The sequence below is a fragment of the Aethalodelphis obliquidens genome, unplaced genomic scaffold, assembly GCF_003676395.1.
Source record: "Aethalodelphis obliquidens isolate GAN/ISIS:26980383/991018 unplaced genomic scaffold, ASM367639v1 scaffold25, whole genome shotgun sequence".
Taxonomy (NCBI): domain Eukaryota; kingdom Metazoa; phylum Chordata; class Mammalia; order Artiodactyla; family Delphinidae; genus Aethalodelphis; species Aethalodelphis obliquidens.
Genome location: NW_020837969.1, coordinates 17,099,714 through 17,127,368, shown reverse-complemented (window position 1 = coordinate 17,127,368; position 27,655 = coordinate 17,099,714). Strand labels below are relative to the sequence as shown.

General features: G+C 39.8%; 1 protein-coding gene across 5 annotated transcripts in view; it reads right to left on the bottom strand.

Moving 5' to 3' along the window:
• Positions 1-27,655, bottom strand: part of MTUS1 (microtubule associated scaffold protein 1) — a 158,770-nt gene that overhangs the window by 63,672 nt on the left and 67,443 nt on the right. For 4 of the 5 annotated variants that reach the window (XM_027122686.1, XM_027122685.1, XM_027122689.1 and 1 more), the window contains 3 exons: positions 13,130-13,291; positions 4,220-4,354; positions 1,864-1,902 (listed from right to left, as the gene is read on the bottom strand). In XM_027122686.1, the coding sequence (XP_026978487.1) occupies positions 1,864-1,902; positions 4,220-4,354; positions 13,130-13,291 (336 nt within the window). The remainder of the gene's footprint in view (positions 1-1,863; positions 1,903-4,219; positions 4,355-13,129; positions 13,292-27,655) is intronic. The other variant, XM_027122688.1, reaches the window with a different exon arrangement.

Below are 27,655 nucleotides of genomic sequence, written 5' to 3'. Positions count from 1 at the left end.
GTATCTAAGCAATGGCTTCTTAGATATAATGCCAAATAGATACACAACATAAGAAAAAAATAGATAAACTGGATCTCATGAAAATTAAAAATATGCCTTAAAGGGTACTATCAAAAAGTGAAAAGACAGCCTACAGAATGGGAGAAAATTATTTGCAAATCATATCTGATAAGGGCCTAATATTCAGAATATATAAAGAACTCCTATAATTCAACAATAATACAAATTATTTTAAAATAGGCAAAGGATTTGAATAAATGTTTCCCCAAAGAAGGTATACAAATGGCCAATAAGCTTCTGAAAGGTGCGCAACATCTGATGAGCCATCAGAGAAATACAAACTGAAACCACAATGAGATACCACTTCATACCCATTAGAATGGCTATAATAAAAAAGGCAGACAAAAGCAAGTGTTGACAAGAATGTGGAGAAACTAGACCCCTCATACATTGCTGGTGGAAATGTAAAATGGTGCAGCCACTTTGGAAAACACTCTAGAAGTTTCTCAGTTAAACACAGAATTATCATATCATCTAGCTTTCAGATAAAGGTTACCTGATTTTCTAACATACAGTCGTTTATAGCATACTAGCTATCCTTTTCTCCTAAATATTAGGATGAGCTGGAAATTTAAAATGAAAGAAAATGAAAATCTCAGTGTGCAGAATAGTTCTTTTGGCTTTTAAAATTAGTTTGGTAAACATACATGTTCAAACTCAGGCTCTTGCGAACCTTTAGAATTTAAATCGCTCTGCGTGGCTGGGCCCTCTCTAGCTTTAAGAGCCTATAATAGGTCACACTTCCCTGCCTTATTAAGCTAAGGAAACCAAACATGTCTTGGGAGCCTCAAAGATATTAGTTATTCCATATTTAAGGTTACCCACCCCATTTTCTTTAATTACTATCTATATACAGGGGGTCACAAATTTATACTTCCTGCCCAGGCTTCCCTCACTAGATCATAGCCTTTAACCAGGCCTCTCACTGGAACAAGTAACCCTCTTTGTGATTTTATATTTTTTTGTGCAGTCCTTTGACTTTTCTGTAAGCTTTCTGAGACAAGGTCCTTGATCGTTTTGGGCAAACCTTTATATCCTTAGCAGCCAACACCGTCACGATGCACGATAATCTGTAGTCAGTGTGTTATAATAATACCCTTCTCCCCTTTGATCTGCTGTTCTAATCCTCGGTGGACTTAGAAGCCATACAACTGTCCTATAACTGCATACTAAAGAAGAGAATTCAAGTAGTGGATGGGGACCTAATCAGCTATAGAGAAAAGACAGAAACTTCTATATTTTAATGAATCTTCTATGGCTTCTCAAGAGACAAAGCTTTTTGATTTCCAGTTGACGTTCAAAGGTTCAGTGAGTGAGGCTGCAGGCTGTCTTAGAGATGGATGTGACTTTGTTCAATAGAAGTATAAAAAAGAAAAGAAAAATGTTAAATGGCTGAACTATTAAAGGTGTTAAAACCTGATCTTGAGAGTATTAAGCAATTAAAGACTATCCAATTTTAAAATAGCTTATTTCTTGTAAAAAAAAAAAGTACATTCTCTACATCTCCACATTTTAAATATTAAATATGCTCCACATCTGAAAAAATATCATTATTTAAAAAACAAATTATCTGTGATTAATAAAACGTCCTTCTGCATCAGATGGCTTGGCAATTGTGCTCACCAAGTTTTAACCCTATGCTGATCAAGGTCACAAGCAGTTATGTTTATGCCACAAACCTGAAATTATATTTATAAGCATACTAGTGAAAAAATCACTGCAAATACACTTGAATACTTGTAATGATAATATAACTTTACAAAAAAACTCTTTTTCTCCATCCATATTTAAGGTGTCACTTACCCGCATTCAAAGCTGTATATAGACCTTTTCTTGAAGGACCTAAAATGGAAATATTTATGTTTTATAGAAAATATCATAAAAAACTAAACCATTTAAAAACTAAGTTTTTTTTCCCAAAACAATCCATTAACACCTAAATTTTAGGTTCCTGATGGGAAATTCCACTGAGATTTAATCAACTTTATTGAGTTCATACTTAGAATATCTAAGGATAAAATATCCCAAATAACATCAAAATAGTAGTTTAAGGGTGATATTATTCATTGTCAAAATTAAACATGCTAGGACAAACTATGATATTTTTTCAGTTCAAGAACTGCTGAAATTCAAATTTTAACAGTACTAAATTTATACATGTGTTACACACTTGATGCTATTCCACTGCTGATAGAGCAAAAAGGCCCAGACTACAAAACACAGCTACTAGGGTGTGATTTCTAAAATTGCCAAGTATTAAATCCAGTTCTCTTGCTATTCAGCTATGAAGGAAAACATACGTAAGCTTTTCCTCCAAACTGATACAATATAAAATACAACCAGGGGAATTATTTCACAATGTATATGTGTATTAAATCAAATATAATTTTAACTGTCAATTATACATCAATAAAGCTGAAAAATAAATTCAACCAGGAGTGGTAACAGGTACAGAGCTACAAAGATAAGTCACTAGACGACTATGAGCACGTCTTCCTGATGTGACAGAGTCATTTCTAGGGCAAGTCACCTGCAGATTATTTAGTTAAAACAGCTGCCACATTCTGTGGAATTTTACAGAGATGACAATCTCTTAAATATGTGGCTGTTATAAATGGACAGCATTGATTCCCAGTCAAGTAAAACCTCTGTGATACAAAAGCTTACAAATTCAATGGCAAGACATTTTAGAATACTGAGGTTCTCTGTTCTGCAAACGTATCAGAGAAATCATGCCATTCTAACTCTCTGAAAGTTATCTTAGTATCAAAGTTCGACATTTCTTTCCAGTTACTGGTGTATGTGTAGATTACAGGGCTTTATCATCATCAATACAAACCATAGATTCATATACTGATGTCATCCCACCAAGGGGTAATTTGATGCATCAGAAATTTGTTTAAAACCCTGGAAGATGAGAACCTGCTGGTACCCAGAAGAATCTTTTTGCCAATATCTATGCCTATTCTCTCTTGAATTCAGTAGAAAAGAAAGTGTTGATAAACATTCACTAGGTAATTAACCTCAAGTTACCACGTGATCCTTTACCTAATGTAACACACACACACACAAATATTGAGAAGGACACAGAGCAACAGACACACACTGCTTTGAGAGACTAACACATTTCTGGAAAGTTATTTAGTAATATGATAACAATTTCACAAAGATTCACACAGTTTAACCCAGTGGTTCCTCTTTTAGGAATATCCCACAGAAGTAACTAGAACCTGAAGCAATGAATAGTATTCACATTCAGAGATGTTCATCTCAGTATCACGTGCCATAGTGAAAGACAGAAAATGTCCAGGAACCAGGGAATTGGAAAACAGGAGACTATTTCATAGCCATTTAAAATGAAGACACTCTCATGATATACTATTAAATTAATAAAAAGCAAGACACAAGAGAATGTACATATTATGCCCTGAGTTTTCTTGAAACAAAAACAAAGCTATTATATATGCAGAGGGAAAGAAAAGGAGGAGAGGCAACAGTTATTCATGGTTGACGGGATGAAGGAGGATGCTGTACATTTCTGTGCATTTTAAACCCTCTAATATAAATATGCATCACATATTACAGCTCAAGCTTCTCATTCACAATTATTCTTTCAGTTAAGCAATCTTTCAATTCACTAAGCAACAACTGCTAATGTGCTTCAGCTCCACCGTGATAAAGCTGCACGAAAACATTCCATATGAAGTATATACCACGTATGTTGTAAACTTGAAAGTTAACCTTCATAGCTGTAGCAATCACGAAGTGAGTGATACAGAGAAGAAGAGATAAAGAACATGGGGGTGGGGCGCGGGGGGACATGGTTGGACCAAAAGTGGGAAGTAAACCATGCACTTCTATCTCATTATTCTAGATCCCCACCTTCGCATAATTTAACTCTAGAAGTTTCATTTATTTTCACCTTATACCTTTGTTCTATCTGCTGATTTATATGTATCAAGTTTTAGCTATAGAACCTACAGACTCTCAGAACAAGAATAGCTCCATCAGTGTAAAAATGTACCATGTCTTTATTCACCAGACTTTCTGTAAATAAATATTCAATATACCATGAACCTAAATGCCAAAATTTAACCTCCTGTAAGCCAGGGACTTAAAAAGCCTTGCCCTCCTCTTCTCTCCACAGTGAGGTCCATACCTTTTGGAGGCGTTTTTAGTAAGTGCACGTGAGCTCGGGGTACCAAAGGCTTCAAATATAAGGATCCTGAGGAGCCATTTTGAAATGCTGGTTTCGGAGGTTTTTCCTCGTATTTGATGACAGCGTTATTACCAGCTGGAATAAAACAGAAAAGTACATTTTATTTTAAAGATAAACACAGTATGAGTCTTCCACGACCTGTCTTTCCTCTTTAAATCAACAAGTGCTCACTAAGCACCTACAGGCGTTACTGTATGTTGGGAATACAAAGACGGATAACAGGTAGTTCCTAGCCTCAGGGATGCAGGGTGAACGGTAACCAGGGTGACCTTACATCTTGGCACAGCCCAAGTTTACGCCTCTTTTCCAGGGCAGCTTTCATCCCAGATAAAAGTTGGGAGATATTTCGGTATGCTTGGGGGTCCTGGAACCAATCCCCTGTGGATACCAAGGGACGACTATAATGTACAAGCTCCTTGGTAGCTGCAAAGGTGAGATCTGGTTCTGATCCTTCTGTGCCACTGCAAGAAGCTGAAACTCCAACATCTGCCCTAGAACAAAGGCACCTAAGCCCTAAAGCTAAAATATAAAAGAGAATTCCACCTAAATAATAAAAACCATCTTTTATATTACACGTAAACCTCTCCTCTCTCACTCACACAGGAATCATCTCTGGGGCGGGGGGGAGGTTTCCAGGCACTAAAAGCACTGAAGGAAGGACTTCTGGAGAAAGTTTGAGGCACTAGACAATTGTGCTTAGGCTGTGGTATCATTCTGAGTCCACGACAGTTAACTAGGCAAAGGGGGCTCCCAAAGAAGCAGACCTATACTATTTCCTGGGAAAAGGTCAGAGTGAAGGCGAGCAAATACTATATTTTAGGTATAATATGTCAACGGGTCCTGGAAAGGGCATCTGCTACTTTGCTAGTCTCTGATTTTGCTTCTCTTTCTTCACTGGGACTCCAAAGACAATCCTAGCGTATCAAAAGACAGTGACACTTTGAAATAAAGAACACAGCTTTAAAGAAATAGTGATAATTTGTAACTTGTTGATTTCCTACCAGAATGAAAATTTGAAACCACGGAGAAACATTTAGACAAAGCCTCCAGTAGATGTCTTGCTTACTCTTGTTTCTTCTTTTGTCTAATAATGACTGAAGCCCTCAGCATCAAAAAACTCAGTATCTTTCAGTTGCATAAGACAACTATGTAGACTATATAAACCTATATATGTTTATATAGGTTCTTTGTAAACTGTGAATTTCCTTTTCACATTTATGGCTTCTCATTGGATTTAAAAAAAAAATAACCCAATTCTTCTACTGTATCCTTAAGATTTGTATGGGACAGGGGAAAGGCAGAGGGAAAAGAAAGAGCAGGGCCTGTGTCCTGCGCTCTGAATTCAAAATGAGAATGCATTTTCACATTATATTTTTGCTAAAGGTGTATCAGGTCCATAACAAGGTCCTATGAAATAGCGTTCCTGGCTCTGGTACAGTTGAGAGGATTCCGTATTAGGAATTTAACCAGCATCACCATCACTTATTGCACTGTTTTCGGCTGAGGGTATCTACATTTTAAAATCTCCTAAGGGTCAAAAACCTTAAACGAAAGGCTTGAAAAGTCAAAAATAGTACCCGCATGTAAAGATAACAACATACAAAGCCGTTTCAAATTTTATTTAGTGGTAACAAAAAAGGAGGGTGAGGAGAGCAGCAGCAGTGATCTAATTAAAGATGAAAAAAATCGGTATTTCCTTATCATTCTAAACTTCTCCTTTTAATTCTCCATAACTGAGTAATCTTTGAAAAAGTACAGTGTCCAGAAGCTCGGCTCCTACAAGGAATTTTAACAGCACTGCTTGGCTCTTCCTAAGAGATTATCATGTTATACACAACACTCAAGAGTGTAAACACAGCACTTTGCCCTTTTCTCTCCATAACTCAGGAGGAAAAAATCCTAACAAAAATACTTTGAAAGTTTTATGGTTCTCTATTCCCATAAAAGTTAACCTTTTTAATCTGTCTCCCCTTGCTAACCACACAAACCACTAGTATGTTTATGTCACCATATACTTACTGGGCCAGAGGGAAATCTGGAGGTTCATTCATTCACTACCTGGTTTCCAGGCTTAACTGCCCCTCCACCAACCCAGATTGGATTTTTAATAATTATTTTCTAAATAATCTTCAACACCCAATTCTAACCATCCAATTCCATTCTAATAATCAACACTTATAATCACAAATTTCTTTATTACCAACCTTGATCCCTTCCTTCACCTCCCATTTCTAGAAAGGGGTGAGTGGTCAACATTATTTACAAATATTTATAAATTTGAAGACAGCTAGAAAGTTTTCTCTAGGCTAAACGGTCCCAACTCCTACAACAGTGCTTACAGATGTCACATTTAAACCTTGTAAAGACATGCTGTCATTCTCCCCTGATCTACGTCAAGTCCCCCTACAAGGAGCCACGTATTTGTTCTTCCTGTGCACAGATAACACTTCCCATATTAGGCCAAATCAACACAGAGCCTTCCCTCCTACTGACAAGTTTCTGTCAATTTCCTATCCTTCTTTCCAATTCCCTCTTTCCCCAGAACCTGGAGACTTGGTTTTTCCAACAAGTTTCTGTCAACTTCCTATCCTTTTTTTCCAATTCCCTCTTTCCCCAGAACCTGGAAACTTGGTTTCTCCCAAGTTGACAGGGAGCTAATGTAAATGATAAATACTTAAGATACTACTACTATAAAACTCAACATAACTTTTCAAAGGATGGATGGGGAATGATTTCAGAGTCTTAAAGAAATGGAACCAAAATGTCATAGAGCAGGTTTTTTAGATGTTCATGTGAAATGGTAGTGGGTTTCAATCAACATTTCAACTTATGCTAAATCAAAATCCAAGAAGGGAAGTAAATGATGTTATTAGTCTCAACCATGTATTATAACAACCTGGGGACTTCCCTGGTGGCGCAGAGGTTAAGAATCTGCCTGCCAATGCAGGGGACACGGGTTCAAGCCCTGGTCTGGGAAGATCCCACATGCCACGGAGCAACTAAGCCCGTGCGCCACAACTACTAGGCCTGCACTCTAGAGCCCGTGAGTCACAACTACTGAGCCCGCGTGCCTAGAGCCTGGGCTCCACGACAAGAGAAGCCACCGCAATGAGAAGCCCATGCACCACAACAAAGAGTAGCCCCCACTTGCCGCAACTAGAGAAAGTCAGTGCGCAGCAACTAAGACACAACGCAGCCAAAAATAAATAATAAATAAACTTATTTTAAAAAACTTATAAATAAAATAAAATAACAATCTGGATTTCAGTCTTACTTTTCTTGACATATTTTAAAAATTATACTCAGCAGCAAATAAGTCACCTACATAGATTTTGAAAAACTGAATTGAGCTTAATTTACAGACCTATTATGAATCTGTACGATCCTAAATCCACGCTTTTCATTTCTAAGCTTTAAACACAAAGACCTTCAGTTTCCAAAGGACTCAGGTGAAAGGATTTCTCGCTAAGACAAAAGACACATTTCTCATGAGGCACAATATTCCTGTCTTGTTTGCTCTGTCACACTCAGAACGGAGGTGCTGTCCTGGAAACAAACTGTCTCACTGCCACCCTTCTTGCATCAATTTGTTACACGCGAGGGTCAAAATCCGTATTTCAAGGATAAAATGAGTTTGACCCAGGGTACAAACACACACATACATTTACATTTATATGTGACGTATATATACATATATACACACACATGTGCACACGCTTATATAAACACACACACACACACACACACTCTCTCTCTGATGATCTACTATACACACTCCCCCCTTCACTCTTCCCCACTTTACTAATGGTGGAGACAAAGTGTGGAGACAAAACAGCACACAGTTTATGACCAATACTTTCATATCCTTCGGTTTTCTAAAGGCTCTCCTCTAGGCTGACCCTAACTTGAAGGATGTACTTTGCTACGAGGCGTGATGCCCTTAAAGTATTTCTCCTGCCCTCTATTTCAGTTCCTAATGGGGCAGCCAGTTGGGTATCCTGACGATACCTAAATGTTCTCTATTCTAGAGTTATTATATGCAAATGATAAACTCTTCAGTGGCACAAGCTCTAATATAATAAGAGAAGCACATTAGTTTCAAGGAATGGAATGGAATGGAACCTATAATATGTGAGTTCTGGTCCTGACTGGGCCACTGCCTAGCTGTGCTGAATCACCTCACCTGTCTATGTATGAGAGGGTTTGAACACCAAGCGTGGAAACAGACAGTGCATACGGTGTCACAGGGTCCCCACTCACTGATTATGGTGCTTGGTCCCACTGAGGCCGAACACACACTCAGAATTCTCCTAAACCCAGTGGTTCAGGAGGTACAAGCACTCCACGATGGCTGGTTTGTACAACGAACATGTGAAATCCCACAAGTGGCTGCCCACGTCTCAGCCAATTCTAACAGACAGTTTTAAAACTGCCCCCATGCTGTTGTTGTCCTTGGTCCTAGCTGCCTCGATTAAGCCAGAATAATAGGTGCTCCGGAATCCTTCTTTTTCATTTCCCCATATGGTCAAAATGCGGGTCAAGTGAAATGATAGATGACTGAGTCTACAGAGAAAATGAAGAGAGATGCTCAGAGCAGCCCAAGCAGGAGAAAAGGTTTTCCTGTTAGAGAAAGGCTTCTCATTGTTCCAGACTCTTATTTGCAAACTAACATTTCACACTACACTCTAGCACCTAGCTGGTTTTTGTTTTGTTTAACAAATATGTATATACACACACAGACCCAACATTCTGCTCATTTCCTGAACCTTCCGTGAATCAGCTTAACACTCCCCACTGTGCCAGATCATCTGCCACCTGGCTTACAGTCAAATCACTACTTAAGTCTAAGCTTTCAAATTCCAAAAGCAAAATTACCCAACCTTGTAATAATAAGAATGTCGCATATATATCCTAGAAAAGCATTAAAAGAATGAAAATGAAATTAATACCAGTCTGGATAATAGCATTTTCTTATTAAATAGTCCATTCAGACGTGCGTAAGGATTGAGCCTGTTTTGCAATATGGGGTCAGAGTACGTACCGCCTGTCTTTCACCCCTTCCTCACCCCCTGCGGGCCTCACTAGTCAAGCACACATTTTTGCTCTGAACCTGGAAGCAGCCAGAAAACCTTTCAACACTGTTCTCCAGGTGATTCTCACCAACTGACCAGTGTTGACAGGCGACACAATACCTACTTGCCATCCTGCAATGAGGATGGGACTGAAGGTGAATAAGACTAATCCTTCTATCACCTTGATCCCTTTGACCCAAAACACCCTCCTTCCAAACTGTGAGGCACCAACTTATTGTTGTGAAGAAAATAAAGGTGGTCAGAAACCTTTGCTGCTGCTAGGATTCTGAAGATGATCTAAGCCTCCCTGCCTGTTCATCAGGTGAGAACACTGAGGCTAAGAGAGTGTAAGATTGTCCAACTTCAGTGACTTAGTAAGACTGACTAGGACTGAGTCCGAGTTGAACACCCTTTTCTATTGTATCACACTGTTGATGCCAGGGCTGGCCGTGAAGGTGAGGGAAGAGAAAGCTCCGTTTCTTCAGTTAACCTCCGCCTGTTCTATCTCTCAGACAGTGCAAGGAGCTTTGATGTGCATCCTTTTATTTCCCCTCACCACCTGTCTCTCAAAAATAAATGTGCTTAGGATTGTGTGGCCAAACTGGTAGGAGTAGGAAGCGCTTGGACTTCATATTTGCTAATACTGCAAAATTACAAGCTCTCCTGAGACCTTTTTCTACACTCACACAAAGGTCCTCAAACCTTCAACTCTTTTCAAGACATATATATATATATATATATATATATATATATACACACACACATATATATATATACAACATTTTTATCCAATGATCTTAAAAACTGGAACTTAGCTATCTGAGTCTGGAAGAGCTTACAACAATTAACCTCTAAAAATGAGCATATTTGATATAGAAACTACTATGCAATGTTTCATGCTAATATTAAAAAAAATCAATACTGTAACTTTAAAATTTTCTATGCTGAAAAGAACACACACAAAGAACCTGCTGAAACCCGCAAATAAGAAAGATTTATTGTCTTATAGATCTTGATTCAGTCACTTTAAAACTTGGTCATGTTATTTCTATAACAGCCCTAAGCACGGAGAACCAGATGCTAATTTTACAACAGCACTCTGCAGTCTCAAAAGTGATTGCACTGACAGCATCGCGTCACAAAGAAAGGAATGGACAAAACAAGAAAAGAAGCTTTAAAATCGTTCAAAGGCTTAACCCAATATGAATTTAAAACACTGATCAAAAGATTAAGTTATTTCCTAATATGACCCATCATTGTCAGAAATAGGAAAACTGCAGCTCAAAATGATTTTTTTCATGTTTTAAGGTAATCTTTAAAAAGTGCACATTTTAAATATTTTTAGATATAATATGAGTAAAATAAAATGTGATGTTTTCATTTTAATTCTAGGAAAGCATTCTTCCATCCTCGTACAACGATTAGGTACACACACAAAAACAACCAGTTATTTAATCAAAAATGAGACCATTAACTAGTCTTATAAAATAATTTCACGTGCAATGAACTTCGACAATGCTGCTGAATTATATTTAGTCCGACTCTCAAAACACATAAAATACACAATAAACTGGTAGACAGAATCATTCACAACTTAAATATAAACATGCCCAAGAAATACAATTAACAAATTACAAGTTATAAAAATAGCAATCAAGAGATGCTAAATCAATTTATTGAATAAAATTTAAACATGCTTACAAAGAAAGAATCAAACCAGAAATCGTCGACCTACTTCTTTTCCCAGTAAACGTGGCTAACAAAGGAACTATACAAAGGCTGTAGGATCCCAGAACCAGCAGTGTCAATAAGGTAGCATCATAGTGCCTCTCTGAGCCAGTCGGTGGGGTGAGTGTAGAATTGATAAATATTTTCGAAGAAGTATCCGTTTCTGTACAACTGCGAAATCCTCCTGGTATAGTCATTTAAAAGGATCAAAGCAAGCTCAGGCAGGAAAAACTGCAGCCATGTTCACCCTCCTATCCCTCATGCTTGCTCTTAGTGAATTAGAATGGAGAAGGAAAAAAATCTGTAAGCTCCAAGGCACTACACAGAACAGATTAAACCAGCTAGCAAATCCAACTAAGAAAGAGACATTGATTTGAATGCTTCATCTGCGACAGAGACACAGCTCCTAGACAGGCTCTGTGGGTACACGGGAAGCCCCTTTGTTAAAAGACAAAAAGGAATGGACAAAAGCATTTGACACCCTCCTTAGGAGTGTCAGACACGGTCCTGAACGGGGCCACCGCAACATGGCCGTCGGCAGGGACGCTGGGCAGCGGGGCTCCACGGGACGTGCCTCCTGCCAGGGCCACGAGTGCCAGCGCTACACAACCCTCCAGCCCCCGAGAACACCTTGGTGCTTCCATCTTGGCAGAATGTTTTCAAAACTTCCCATTACAAACAGGGAGCGCTGCAAGTGAAATGACCTTAAAAGAATACACGTGTGAATTACCTTTTCAAATCATCAAGAATCAACGGATACATGCAAACCCTTCTGATCTTATGCCACAACTTCAAAATTCAAATCATAAGCGGATAACTGTCCCGTTTAATTTCAAGTAACAAATTCCAGTGTTCCTAAAGGTCCAGTATACAGCTACTGACTCTCATAGGAGACCGACTCCTGCTGCTAAATGCCCTCTCGGAAACGTGCTCATTAATTTGGTCATGAATTCAGTGCCTTACCCTCCACAAACACATTCTCAATTCTGTCACATGTTGGCTGAGTGCCCTTGGACCAGCGACAACCTCTCTGGGCCTCAATTACCTTGCATATAGAAAAAGGGTAACAGAAGTTATTTGAGAGGAAACGAAAGAAAGAATGTATGGTAACCCTACACATTGCTCCACACCCAGAAGGTTCATAACCATGACTACACTTTGTCCCTGTCCCCTCACTGGAAAGAAGAAACAGATCCTCCCCTTAAAGCAGAGAGAACTTCCCTCTTCCCCACCACTCCCTTATATCTTGTTTTATCTGATATTCTAGTTATCCACGTAAATATCTTCTTTCTCAACTACCTTTGAGAATAGGGACCATTTCTTTGATATCTCATATCCTTCACAGCATCTACAGTGGTGCCTGTACACAGCAGGCACTCCAAAATTGCTCAAATTAGTTAACCCATAAATTCTGTGAAAGAAATTAAAAAGGAAATGAGCAAATAAACACTAAGGCCAAATACATCTTTTGAACGAAAGGGATAACTCAATTCACTCATTTTATACACAGCAAACTGAATTCATACTAACTGAAAACCCCCAAAATATATTCTGTTTAAATTACTTAAAACTAGGCTTGAAGTTATAATATACTACTCTTAATACACTGAATCTAGCATCCAAAGTTTAAGATTAGAAAAAACACATCTACAAAATATAGCCACTTACAAAATAAATGAAACTGAAGCTATCTTTTTTTCTGATTTCCAGTTGGGTTCCAATAGCCTCTAGATTGCTTTCTTTCCTTAAACAAGCCAAAAAAACCCCACCCTCTTCAAATTATACACTTTAGAATCCTTCATGCAAAAAAATACCAGGTGCCTTCAACAGATAAATATTTCTGTGTTTCATAGCACATTCATCAAAAGAGAATGTCGTTGAAAGAATTTGTTTTTCCTGCTAAGCTTTTAGAGCAATTCCAAGGGAGAAGCAAGATGCATATTTTCCCCTAAATCACAGAACCAAAAATTCTGATAATTTGTAGCGCATAAGATTTCTCTTACAACTACAGTTTCAACAAGCCCCAAAGTCTGAAATAAGACGGACTTACAGTTATTGCTGTAAGTGCTCAGATCAGTATGGGTGCTGGCAACAGAGGAGGTGCTTCCCGTCCTCCGCAGCGCAGAGCTTTTCAGAGATGCTTTGGATTTAGGAAGTGGTCTAGGCGAATTCACCCAAGACGGCTGTGCAGTTTTCAAGGATGCAGGTTTTCCTTGGGGGTTAAAAAAAAAAAAAAAAAAAAAAAAATGTTTCCACTGCTATTCACTCCAAAAGCTTTAAGCTCGTAAACCTGAACTCCTACATGAACAAGTGAGTCAAAACGTAAAATGAATATTCAGAATCCCGCAGGAGGGGTCCCCGTAATCCTGAAGTAGTTAACTCACGTCTTCTGTGACACAGAGACCAGAAGAGCCATTGGAGACAGAAGCTTTTAGCAAAGTTGAAATCAAGGAATAAACAAACTGACATGACTTCCCCCCATATCATTGATTAACAAGTAAACACATTAGTGCATTCACACACTGAGCTACCATATAAAACATAGGTGAAAATTAAAAAACAACCAAAACAGGAAGGAAGAAAAAGTCGACTTGAGAAAAACCATTTTAAAATGCCTAATGCCTAACAGCAGGTGGTGCTATATTATTAGCATCTTTTTCATCTTACCTTTTCATCTCTACTCTTTATTTGCCAAACTTAAAGGGTCCTCACTCAAACTCCTAACTCTTGCTTGCAGCAAAAGTGTTGCCACTTAACAGCACAATATGTATGGACGCCTCCCCTTCCCTGGCATCTTTGAAACCACACCATTCTGACGCTCACGCCTGAACATGGGCATTTCGCAAGTCCACGCCTTTGCTCCTACTTTCTTCACATCCATCTCTCCAGGAGAGTCTATTTTATCGACTTTACTCTAACCATTGCCTTATATGGATGAATCCCAAATTCTCATCTGCAGCTCTGTCTTCCTGAATCCCAATGCCACTCACATTTTCAATTTCTTGTTGAACCTTTCCAACTCGGACAATGAGACAACCTCCTACCTACTTATGCTAACCATAATTAAATTTTCCTTTTTCCCAGCCCCAAAACATTGGAATCATCTTTCTTCCCCCATCAGAGTCTCATTTAATCTAACGTTAAGTTTCTCAATGCTACCTGGATCATATAACTGAAGAATATCGAGAGTTGAAAAGGACCTTACCTGCAAATGATAGTGTCACGTATTACTAATGGCACCCTAAGGGAGTAAAGTAGGTTTTCCAAAAAGTAATGCTCACTTCTTTGTCCCAGTTATTTCACTTATAAAAATCTCATCTTAATGGAGAAAAAGAGCTGAAGTGCCTTAGGCCTGGCATCTGAAGTTCTCCTGTCTGCAGCCTCACCCTGTACTGAATCTTCTACATCAGGGTGAGCCCTGCTCCAATCACCCGTTTTCTCTTTTTCTCCCTGACACCAGGATGTGCTATTCCAATTCACAAGGCACATCATTTCTTTCCTTTCCTTTCTTTTTTTAAAAATATTTATTTATTTAATTAATTTATTTTTGGCTGCGTTGGGTCTTTGTTGCTGTGCGCAGGCTTTCTCTAGTTGCGGTGAGCAAGGGCTACTCTTTGTTGCGGTGCGCGGGCTTCTCATTGCGGTGGCATCTCTTGTTGCGGAGCATGGGGTCTAAGCTCCCGGGTTCAGCAGTTGCGGCACGTGGGCTCAGAAGTTGTGGCTCACGGGCTCTAGAACACAGGCTCAGTCGTTGTGGCGCATGGGCTTAGTTGCTCCGTGGCATGTGGATCTTCCCGGACCAGGGCTCAAACCCGTGTCCCCTGCATTGGCAGGCGGATTCCTAACCACTGCGCCACCAGGGAAGCCCACATCGTTTCTTTTCAAAGAGGTGTTCCTCCCCTCAATTCAAATGCTACAAATCCTTATTTACTCTCTTACATGTTGCCTGAATAACTGTATTAGACCCCAAAGTTCTTTCCTTCGATCCTTTCCAGCTCCATGGTGTTGATCTCCTGAATGTGAAAACTAAGGTCATGACCCAATCTATAATCTGTGATTCCCCATTATCTGCAGGATGACATTATTTTTAAGCCTCTTAATTAATATTTAATTTTAAAGACATAAAAGGCAGTCCTAGGGTTGGTTGATTCCTACCCAATTCTTCCCCCTTATGCTTCGCCATGCCCCTACCTCTCTGTGCGTACGTACGTACACACACACACACACACACACACACACACACACACACACACACACACACACACACACACACCCCTTCTTTTTATTTTTCCAGGATGTTTTACTCTATTCTTCTGCTCTGCCCAACCCTGTGAATGCAATGGCCTTCTTTCCCTCCAGTCCTCGAACTCTGCCCAGTGAATACAAAGTGAGCTGATGATTCTCTTTTAAATCCTTGCTGCGTCACCCCAGGTTTACTGAATCACAGTCTCCCTTTTAACAAGATCCCCTGGTAATTTAAATACACATTAAGTCTGAGAAGTACAGCTGAGAATCCCAACCTCTTTGTAAAGCCTTTCCTTCCAGGACATTCCCTGCTGAGTGCCATGGACCACACCTTCTTTTATGCTCAGACCCATACTTCCTTCTGCCATGGCATCTGTTTCAATACGCCTCTCAGACTAGTCTCTACAGCCCCTGAGAACAGGAAAAGAACCTGATTCCGTCCCTGAGGACCCAGCAAAGTGTCTAGCGTGGTGTAAGACTTAATGTTTGCTGAATGAATTAATTTTTCTTTTGAGGCCAAAAGTAGGATGGGGGAAATAAGAAGAGGTTGGAAAAGGGTATAGACTGTCAGCTCTCAGATGCATAAGGTCTGAGGATAATGTAAGACACGGTAACGAGAGGTGATACACAGCGTTATCACTGTATTGAAATTTGCTATAAGAGTAGAACTTAAATGTTCTTACATACACACGATAAATATGTGAGGTGATCACGTGTTTATTAACTAGATGGTGTAAATCCTTTCACAATGTATATGTAAATAAATCAAATATCTTACAATTGTCAATTATACCTCAATGAAATCAAAAATATACACAGAATTATAATAACAGTAATAGAGCTATTTAAAAAAATTTTAAAGGCCAAGAGTGAAGGACAAATTCTGATAATGTTTTCTCTCATCATCTACATTGAAGCATTCAACACTTAACCAATTTTTACAAGCTTATTTGTCCTTTGTTAATAGACTCTTCAGTCTATCAATTAAAGGGAGACATTGTTCTTTACATTCCTTGTAATAATTAGCAAATAACCAATATTCAAGTAGCCATTTGATTTTTTAATTTATATTTGGCCACTGGTTTTACCTGCTCTTGGAGGGATAAACAGATTTTTAGAATTTAAATTTACCAAATTGCTGCTCCTTTGGCAAAAACGTTCTGATGAGTCATCATTATTGGAAACAATAAGCAAGGCTGGGTAAGGGACGGATGAAAATTTCTGTGTCAGAGCCACAAGGCAGCCAAGGCTCAGTACGTTTGGAAAATTAACTTTTTTTCAGAAAGGGATATCTCATGGCTTTGTTTCTGAAAGCACTGTAGGTTTACAGACATTTCTCAGTGTGCCTCAGAATTACTACGCACCTGTACCCTCTCTGATTCCAACACGCAGCCTGGCACTTACCCCAAGGCCAATTATCATTCTCCTGAACTGGCCCCTCCCATTTTCACAAGTCTCACTGTCACCCCAATCCAGCCCCACCCCTTCCATCTAATGGCAATTTGTGTCCCAGCCAAAGTCCTCCCTGTTCTTCCATCACTCTTGACGAGCGGTCACTGAGGACACAGAATGATGCCTACTTCACTGAAGGATTACTCCTTTGAAACGGAGACGAATCCTAACAGTGCATTACTATCCCCATCCCCAGTTTACAGATGAGCAACCTACTTAAGTGGTTAAACGGCTTACTTAGGTCGCACACCTATAACCAGTGACAGAAGGGCCTAGAATGCAGGTAACTTACCACCTGCCCACTGTTCCCTCGACTGTGCCGTGGACAGACGTGCCAGGCTTGGGGGCCAGACTGAACCCTCTTGCTAGGAAGGTGCTCCTGTAGTGAATGCTAAAACTGTGGGACCACAACAAAGGTATTTAGCTGCTTCCCCAACGGTCCTAATGTTTAACTTAGTAGCAGAGTTGACCTAAGGTACCTGTGACTGGACTTTATATAAAGAAGCAGTAAAACATACACATCATAAGCAGTATTAAAAGTAAGACATTGCACCCCTGGGCTGAGCACCTCTGAGAAACCTAAACACAGCATTCTTCAACAATGAAATCAATACAGGACTGCTCTTACAAGTTCTGAAGAGATGACATTTACCAGTTTACTTCACACCGTGTAACTTATCCCAGATGTGAAGCATAACCGTTTAAGATCTACCTGCAGAGACAGTATTGACCTTAGTGATTTATTTTAAGCTCATGCTGTTAGCATCACCCTACATATAGACAACACATTTGTTCTGATTCTATAATTATAACCATCTTTTGTCTAGGGAAAAATCTGGCAAGAATAACATCTTCACTTTGCCTTATATAGTAACACAGAGATTCTACTGGATTTGAAGCATACCTTCACCCAACAATTTACTCGGAAAACCACCTTGGAAAATCTGATTAAATGCACTGTTAATCAACAACAAAAAATCATTAAGGAACACCTTACAAAACTGAAAATCCACAAGAAAGATAAAGTGAAAAAAAAAAGGACAATGTTAATGTTACCCTATCTCTTTAAGTTTATACTTATCTATATATTGAAAAATTCCAGAAGGATATAGCAAATTTTTTATGGGCCCCTTATAGGATAGAGCACAGTGGGACATGGGGGAAAAGAGAAGGAAAGGGACAGAAAGGGGGAATTTTCCCTTCTTACTTTATATACTTACATATCACTCCATGTGAATTTTTTTTTAACGATAAGCCTATTTTTTATAATAAAAACTAAAAAATATTATTAAAGTCAATGTGGTCAAACATTTAATCAGATAAAAGATACTCAGGACAAAACAGATTAAAAAACTAAAAACAGATAAACTGGATCAATAATTAAAGTAAGTAGATTCTAATATTTTTATTCCTATGCATCTGTAAGCATTAGGTATTCTTTAATGATTTTAATTTTACTAAGAAAAAGAAAAAAGAAGTCAATGCCTTAAATTGATAATTTTATATGGCCATGATGAAAAGTCACTTTACTGCTGGAAAATTCTTCATGATACCATAATGGTGTGTCTCCTTGGACTGGAAATTAAAGCCAAAGAATGAACTCCTGAATGGCGCCTCCTTTGCTCTGACACCTACATTAAATGACGCATTCTCCAGGAGAAAGCTCCCAGAGCCCTCCTGGGAATGGAGTGTAAGAACTTTAGACCCTAATTGTTGGGGGAGGGGTGTGGTGGGAGGATGGAGAGGGAGGGGCACTGCAGCTTCCTGAGCACTTGCATCAGAACTTGATCACGTGGCAGCACTATGAAGAGCTGACCAAAGGGAAGAGTTTTAAATCAGGGGAACAGGACTTCCCTGGTGGTGCAGTGGTTAAGAATCCACCTGCCAATGCAGGGGACATGGGTTCAGTCCCTGGTCTGAGAAGATCCCATGTGCCATGGAGCAACTAAGCCCGTGCGCCACAACTACTGAGCCTGAGCTCCAGAGTCTGTGAGCCCCAACTACTGAGCCCACGTGCCACAACTACTACAAGCCCGCGAACCTAGAGCCCATGCTCTGCAACAGGAGAACACACAGCAATGAGAAGCCCGCGCACCGCAACGAAGAGTAGTCCCTGCTCGCTACAACTAGAGAAAGCCGGTGCACAGCAACGAAGACCCAATGCAGCCAAAAATAAATAAATAAATAAAATTTTAAAATAACTAATAAATTTATTTTAAAAATAAAACAAATTGTGACAAGTGATGAAAAGTGGATACTGTGCAATAATGTGGAACGGAAGAGATCGTGGAGCAAGTGAAATAAACCACCACCAACCACACCAAAGGCCGGTCTTCATCCAAAGAAGGTGATATTGTGTATACAGTGGGATTGGAAGAGAGTCCTCTATTATGAGCTCCTTCTGAAAACCAAAAGATTAATTCCAACAAGTACTGCTCCCAGTTGGACCAACTGAAAGCAGCACTCGACAAAAAGCATCCAGAATTAGTCAACAGAAAACGCATAATCTTCCATCAGGATAACGCAAGACTGCATGTTTCTTTGATGACCAGGCAAAAACTGTTACAACTTGGAAAGTTCCGATTCATTTGCTGTATTCATCAGACATTGCACCTTCGGATTTCCATCTATTTAGGTCTTTACAAAATTCTCTTAATGGAAAAAATTTCAATTCCCTGGAAGACCATAAAAGGCACCTGGGACAGTTCTTTGCCCAAAAAGATAAAAAAGTTTGGGGAAGATGGAATTATGAAGTCGCCTGAAAAATGGCAGAAGGTAGTGGAACAAAAGGGTGAATACATCGTTCAATAAAGTTCTTGGTGAAAACGAAAAATGTGTCTTTTATTTTTACTTAAAAACCAAAAAGGGACTTTTTGGCCAACCCAATATAATTATAACTCTTTAAATACAACTATATAGAGGAAGTGACCTTTGGAGTAAGTATCTATGGTAACTATGAATTATTATTATGAAACAAAAGTAAAGCTACCCCAAGGGATAAAAGAAATCAACAATAAGTTACGGGAGAGATAAATCCTACACATGTGAAACTGTGGCTGCAGGTTCACTCAACCTGGAAGGACCAAATTCTCTCGTTAACAATAATGTAGATGTTTAAAAATTTTGCTTCAATGGTAGAGTACTGTTGTCTAAAAATTACTTAAACAGACCTGATAAGCTGCTTACAAAATAAATACTGTGCAACAATCGACAGCTTTCTGATGGACCAGGAAAAAAAGGAAAAAGACCCTGTGCTTTAGCAACAAAAAGTAGTTGCACACACAGACATGCACACACACACTATTTCTATGAATAAATGTATCAAATAGTGCTAGTATGATGATAAATTACAAAAATGGGGGCATAAAAGATTTGAATAAGTGGGACATACATTTATGTTCATTCTTCCCTGAATTAACATATTAATTGATTACTATTCCTATCTAAATCATATGTGATTATTTTTAAAGGGGAAATTGGGAGAGTTTTTTAAAAAAACAATTTAAACTAGTCTAGAATGCGTAAGAAGAGTCAAAAAATTTTAGAACATAAAAATGAGGATTATAACTCAACACCAAGAGCAACAACAAAAAGTGATTTAAAAATAGGCAAAGGGGCTTCCCTGGCAGTCAAGTGGTTAAGATTTCGCCTTCCAATGCAGGGAGTGCGGGTTCGATCCCTGGTCAGGGAGCTAAGATCCCACATGCCTCAGGGCCAAAAAGCCAAAACATAAAACAGAAGCAATACTGTAACAAATTCAATAAAGACTTAAAAAAAAAAAAAAAGGGCACAGGACCTGAATAGAACTTTCCCCAAAGAAGATATACAATGGCCAAGAAGCACATGAAAAATTGCTCCACATCATTAGTCATTAGGGAAATGCGAATCAAAATCACAATAAGATACCACTTCACATCTATTAGGATGGCTATTATAAAAACAAGACAGAAAATAATTGTCAGCAAGAACGTGAAGAAATTAGAACACTGTGCATTGGTGCAAGAATAGTAAAATGGTGTAGCTGCTGTGGAAAATGGTATGCTGGGTTCCTCAAAAAATTAAAAATAGGGCTTCCCTGGTGGCGTAGTGGTTGAGAGTCCGCCTGCCGATGCAGGGGACACGAGTTCGTGCCCCGGTCCGGGAAGATCCCACATGCCGCAGAGCGGCTGGGCCCGTGAGCCATGGCCGCTGAGCCTGCGCGTCCGGAGCCTGTGCTCCACAACGTGAGAGGCCACAGCAGTGAGAGGCCCGCGTACCGCAAAAATTAAAAAAAAAAAATTAAAAATAGAACTACCTTATGATCCAGCAATTCAACTTCTGGGTATTCACCCAAAAAAACTGAAAGCAGGATCTTCAAGAGATATCTGAATACCAGGTTCACAGCATCATTATTTATAATAGCCAAAGGGTGGAAGCAATTGAAGTGCCCATCGGTAGATGCCTGGATAAACAAAACGTGGCATATACATACCATGAAATATTTATTCAGCCTTTAAAAAAGAAGGAATTCTGACACAGGCTACAATATAGATGGACCTAAAGACATTATGCTAAGTGTAGTAAGCCGGTCACAAAAGGACAAATATTGTACGACTCCTCTTATATAGGTTACCTACAGTGGTCAAATTCATAGAAAGAGAAGAATAGAATGGTGGTTGCCAGGAGTTGAGGGAAGGGGGCAGTAAGGAGTCAGTGTTCAGTGGACAGTTTCAGGTGGAGAAGATGAAAAGTTCTGGATACGGGATGCTGGTATGGGCTGTACAACAATGGGAGTGGACTTCATACCACTGAACTGTACGTTTAAGTTGTGCAAAGGGTACATTTTATGTAATATATATTTTACTACAATTTTTTAAAGTTTAAAAAGTTAGGAGTTTGTGCTACTAGTTATTATAGTACATTATAAAATAGTAAAACAGTCTATTAATGGTAAAACATTATATTGACAGATTAATAAACTGGTATATCAATCTCAGAAATACAAAAATTCAGAATAAGATAGTGGAGATATTTCCAATCAGTGAAGACATTTATTTGTGATAAGATATTTGAATATTCTAAAAAATTAAAATGTGAGAAGCAGCATGGTGTAGCGGTTAAAAGTCAACAATCTAGAGCCAGACTGCCTAGGTTTAAACCCAGCCCTGCCAACACACAGGCTGGGGGCAGCCTTCTTTTGTTTTTGAAAGGATTCTATTCTTTTTTTTTTTTTAACATCTTTATTGGAGTATAATTGCTTTACAATGGTGTGTTAGTTTCTGCTTTATAACAAAGTGAATCAGCTATACATATACATATATCCCCATATCTCCTCCCTCTTGCGTCTCCCTCCCTCTCACCCTCCCTATCCCACCCTCTAGGTGGTCACAAAGCACCGAGCTGATCTCCCTGTGCTATGTGGCTGCTTCCCACTAGATACCTATTTTACGTTTGGTAGTGTATATATGTCCATGCCACTCTCTCACTTCATCCCAGCTTCCCCTTCTCCCTCCCTGTATCTTCAAGTCCATTCTCTACATCCACATCTTTATTCCCGTCCTGCCCCTAGGTTCTTCATGACCTTTTTTTTTTTGTCCTCATATGTAAGAATGGGGGTGGTTATAGTGGTACTTAACGTCATAGGTGCGTGTGAGAGTTATGAGTGTATTTTTAAATGCTTAGAACACACCTGGCACATAGTAAGTGACATATAAATATTAGCTACTAGCTCTCATCTACACCAAGAAGATATTAAAATTGGATTAAAAAGGAAACCAAAAGCATACAAATTAAGATAATTAAATACAGATCAATCTTCTCTGTTAGTAGAGGTTTTGGGAAGCATAAAAATATAGGAAAACTTAAAAGATGTATATGACTATAAAAATGGAAAAATCTTTAAATCACTGTATACAAAATAAAAAGTCATACAGAAAAAAAAAAGGACAAAGGACAACAGATATCATATCAATAATGAAGAATCACATACCCCAACAGTGTAAGTAAGCAAAAGCTCTAAACAAGAATAAATTAAAACAGTCAATACAGTTTCTTTTCAATTTAACCTTATCGTGGCTCACTTCTTTCCTGGCTCCCCGACTGTCACTCCTAATCTCCATTTCCTTTGCTCACATCCTATAGAAGGGTTTAAAAAGCCAAATACTTGCGGTCCTAACCTTTCTTCAAATTAGGGGTGTGATCCGGTTTGTGCCAATAAGACTTAAAGATAAGAGTGCCAGAGGGCAAGGTGCTGGGTAAGACTTGCCCTCCCTGATAAAGTTAGGCAGGCATGTCAGGAGAAAGGTCCTTCACTCCCAGCCTTTGCGCATAGCAGCAGGGGGACTTAGCGCTTGGAACTCTTAGCGACCATACTTTAAACTGAAAAGTCACAGACAAAAGCAGGACGAGCGCTGAGGCAGGACGAGTGGAAGGACAGAAAGATGACATTATTTTTTTTGTTTTGTTTTGTTTTTGCTGTACGCGGGCCTCTCACTGCCGTGGCCTCTCACTGTTGCGGAGCACAGGCTCCGGACGTGCAGCCTCAGCGGCCATGGCTCACGGGCCCAGCTGCTCCGCGGCATGTGGGATCCTCCCGGACTGGGGCACGAACCCGTGTCCCCTGCATCGGCAGGCGGACCCTCAACCACTGCGCCACCAGGGAAGCCCCAAGATGACATCATTGAACCACCAACCCAGAAACTGCCCACCTCTAGCTTCCTGTTAAGTAAACGCACAGCCTTCTGGTTTAAAACGATCTGTGTCGTACACATGCTCCTGTCCACAGCATTTGGTGCAGTTGACTCGTCCTCTCTCCTTAAAAGGCTTTCTTTACTTGGCCTCCAGGACACCACTCTCCACTGACTTCCCTCCTACCTTCCTGGCCGTTCCTTCTTGGTCTCCTTTGTGATTCCTCCTCCACTCTCTAGCCCTTTAGAGCTGAAGAGGACCCCAGAGGTACTTCAGAGACTCCATGCAATTCCCCAAAGGTGCCCTTGACCTGTTCTCTTTCTGTACTTCCTCTCTGGGCAATCTCATCCAGTCGAGTGGCTTTACATACCAGCTGACTGTTGATGAATCCCAAATTGATCTCCCTCGACCAGACTTCTCCTGTGCACTCTAGACTTGTAAATCCAACTTTCTACTCTACACCTTCATGTATGTACCTATTATTTTTCTCAACGTGACGTCGGTACAACTGAGATCCCGACACCCACCTCCTAACGTCCGTGTCTCCATCATCCTTCCCCATCTCAGTTCACGGCAGCAGCGTCCTGCCACGCTCACACCGAAACGCTGAGGGTTATCTCTGATTCCTCTCTTTTACTCTCAACCCTCATTCCAACAGCAAATCCTGTTGTCTTTATTTTCAACACGTGTGTCTAAACCTGGCCCCTCTCATCCCCCCACCCAGCCCTTCCACAACCCTGTGGAGCCAGAGCCTCCTGCCATGATTATAGCCTTGCTTCCTCATGGATGTTTCTGCGGAGTCTCTCACTCCCACGCAGTGTATTCTCTACACAGCTGTAACAGTGATTCTGTTAAAATTAAAGTCACTTTGGTTAAGAGCCGAAGTCCTCATGATTTTCAAGACTCTACATGATCTGGCTCTCCACTACCTGTCACACCTCATCTCCTATTTCACTTTTCCTTACTTCATCCCTTGCTACTCCTAAGAGCTGTCAGTTAAGCTCCACCTCAGGGGCTTTCCACTGGCTCTTTCCTCTGACTGGTGTGATTTTTCTTCCAGATGTTCACGCAGCTGGCTCCCCGCAGGCCTTTGCTCAAAAGCTACCTCTCTCTCTCTCTTTCCCACGCCCATACACCTCAACATTTCACACCCCCCATTCTGCATTAGTAGTTTTTCTCTCTCTAGTACTGTACGCTGTCAAACATCCTTTATACCTTATTTACTTATGAATAGCCTGTTTCTCCCAGCAGAATGTAACTTCACAGAGGGCACGTTTTCATCTTGCGTTCACTTCTGTACCTCAGCACTGTGACCCTTGTATCTACATTTATCCAACAAGTATTTGAGTGCCAAGCATATTCCAATTAAAATAAGATACCATTTTGCACTTTCCTAAACAGTGAATATTTGGCAAGGGTGTTAGAAATGTCAACGCAGGGAGTATAGCCAATATTTTATAAAAACTATAAATGGAGTATAACCTTTAAAAATTGTGAATCATTATATTATATACCTGTAACTTATATAATATTGTACAGCAACTATACTTCAGTAAAAAAAAGAAATTAAAAAAATACACATTGGCTAGGGTGTTGGGAAACATGCTTATATACTCGGAGTGGGAGCACAGACTTGCACACTGTTTTTGAAGAGCAACTTGGCAACGTGTATCAAAAGTCTTAAAAATGCTCACACCCTCTGATTCCACCTAAAGGAATGTATCTCAGTAATTTACCTGAACAGCGTAAGTACTGATATACAAAGTTCTTCAGTGTAGAGTTGTTTAACATACTGAAAAACACTGGAAACAACCTAATGTTCAAAGAAGCCTGAAGAAATAAATCACAGCACATTGAGATGATGACTACAGTCCTTTTAAACCATATTTTTAAAGAATATTTAAAATTTTAAGAATCTAGGAAAATAGGCACCACACCTTTGAAAATGAAAAAGAAAATTCAATCAACTAAGGAAGTGCCTATTGACTGTTATGCATGGGGTTTTTAAACAGTAGGAACTGTTTGTCCCCATTGGAAATACGTAAGCATATGTGCATGAGAATATGTAAAAAGAAAAGGCATTGAATAGCTATAAATTGTGAAGTTAGAGACTATTGGGCATTGAAGAGATTAAGGATGTTCTCTCCCCGCCCACCCCTTCCCGCTTCTAAAGTGCTATACTTTTTAAATAGCCTGCTGGGAAGGGGACATTGGAAACCTGATGTGACATTCAAATTAACTGGTTAAATTCAAGATAAGACAGGGGCAGAGTAAGGTTCACCTTGCTTGGGACAATGCCTCCCACATTCCTTTCTCGACACAGACAGACCTGGGCTCTGTCAGAACCTCTTCTTTTTGCTGAATGCCTGCACACCAATGCATCACATCCTAATTGCCCACCTGCCCTCCTCCGTATGTCCATACATTCTGTACTGACTGTCCTCAATCTTTATATTCCATACTCTGAACCCCAACTGTGCCTTCATTTCTACTGCCTAGTGTACCAGCCACGTCCTGAAAAACAACTCAATCCATTCAGTGTCAAAAATTAAACAGCAGAGAGCATCAATACTAAACCAAGACTGGCCCTTCTGTAATATAAAGGTGTACCTCTATTATATTACAGAATTACCTATATTATTATTCCAAGGAAGAATTTCAACAAAATTTGATATTTGTAATCTTACCCTCTTCTGAAATCCTACAGCTCTTTTTTTATAGTACTATAAGGACAGATGTGATGAGGGATGAACTTGCCATTGCCCCATCTTGGCTGGTACCTTGAGGCCACGAATCATGTCTTACTTATCCCACGATTCCTCAGGCTCTGGAGTATGGCTTGCACAGTTTACACTTTCAGTCTGCCAAGGAAACAAATTACCTTCCAAAATGCAGAATTTCAGTAGGATGTATTCACATTTATATATTGCAAAATGTGACTTTAGTCACATTCTTGAGTTAGCTAAGGCGATATTATATCAGTAGGGTACAAGAAACTGTACTCTGCATAACCATCACCATTTGCTTAGACTCGAGAGTAAACTCAAAAGATAAAGTCATAGCAGTACAGGTGAGTCACAAGAGAAACACAGCAAGTCTCTCTTAAGAGGGCAGTAATTTGACAGAGAAAAAAGAACATCCCACAAAACAAGGTTCTCATGATGATTCGAATTACACAGAAGCATAGTGTTCATGGTGATACTGTCTGTACCTGTTTCTGCAAGTATGTTCACAAGGTGTCTGCTGCTTCAGGTAGAGATTAAACAAAAATAACTTCCTGAGTCACGGGCCTGGGAACATGTGTCCCGCAACTAAGGGTGTAGTAAGTCAAAGGCTTAGACAGGTTGCATCCTTTCCCAGGTACCACGAAGATAAGCAAGGTTCTTCACATGTTCACCGGCAAATGTACTGACCTGGTTGTGAGTGAGCTCACCTGGCACTCACACTGAAAACTCCTAATATGAACCGAGGTGGGCACCTGGGGAGCCTCCTGTCTCATTAGAAGCCAAGGTTCATGAGCTACTTTGAACGACGAGGTCATTGTGACTCAAAACTGAACCCTGTCTTCAGTTTATTTCCCTTTCTAGGGCTACAAAAATAAATCAATAAAACCTGCACGAACTCCCCTGAAAGAAATCACCTAACCTCATAAAAATGAGCCAGAAAATCTGAAAGAGGAAGCTGTCCATTGTCCACAGGTGCTAGTCTGACTCTGCACTCAACTCCCACTATTTAATCTCCAAATGGATTTATATCTACACCCTCTGCACCCCCGTCTCTATTTCAAAGACTACCTTGCCTGTGCCCTGGACACACCTGGATGCTGCCATCACCTGGCTGTCCCTCATCCCTGTCCTTCACCTCTTTACCAGCTCTTTTCCCACGGGCTTCCTCACCCTCCACATGTTTTTACAGTCTTAAGCCTCAAACATGCACACACGCCTTTGAGGTGCTTTCTCAAGTCTTTAGTCTCTTCAAGTTCAACATGCCCCAAACTAACCCATCATTCTCTTTCTGACAATTTCTTCTTGCTGCTCTAGTCCCTGTTTCACCCATGGCCACCCAGACAAGAAAGCTGAGGAGACACTTGGGACTGTTCACCACCAGCGAAGCTGACCGGACCCCTGTCCTCCAAAACATTTTTAATATTTTCACTCTGCTTTCTTTTTTTCTTTTTTAAAAATATTTATTTACTTGGGTGTGTCGGGTCTTA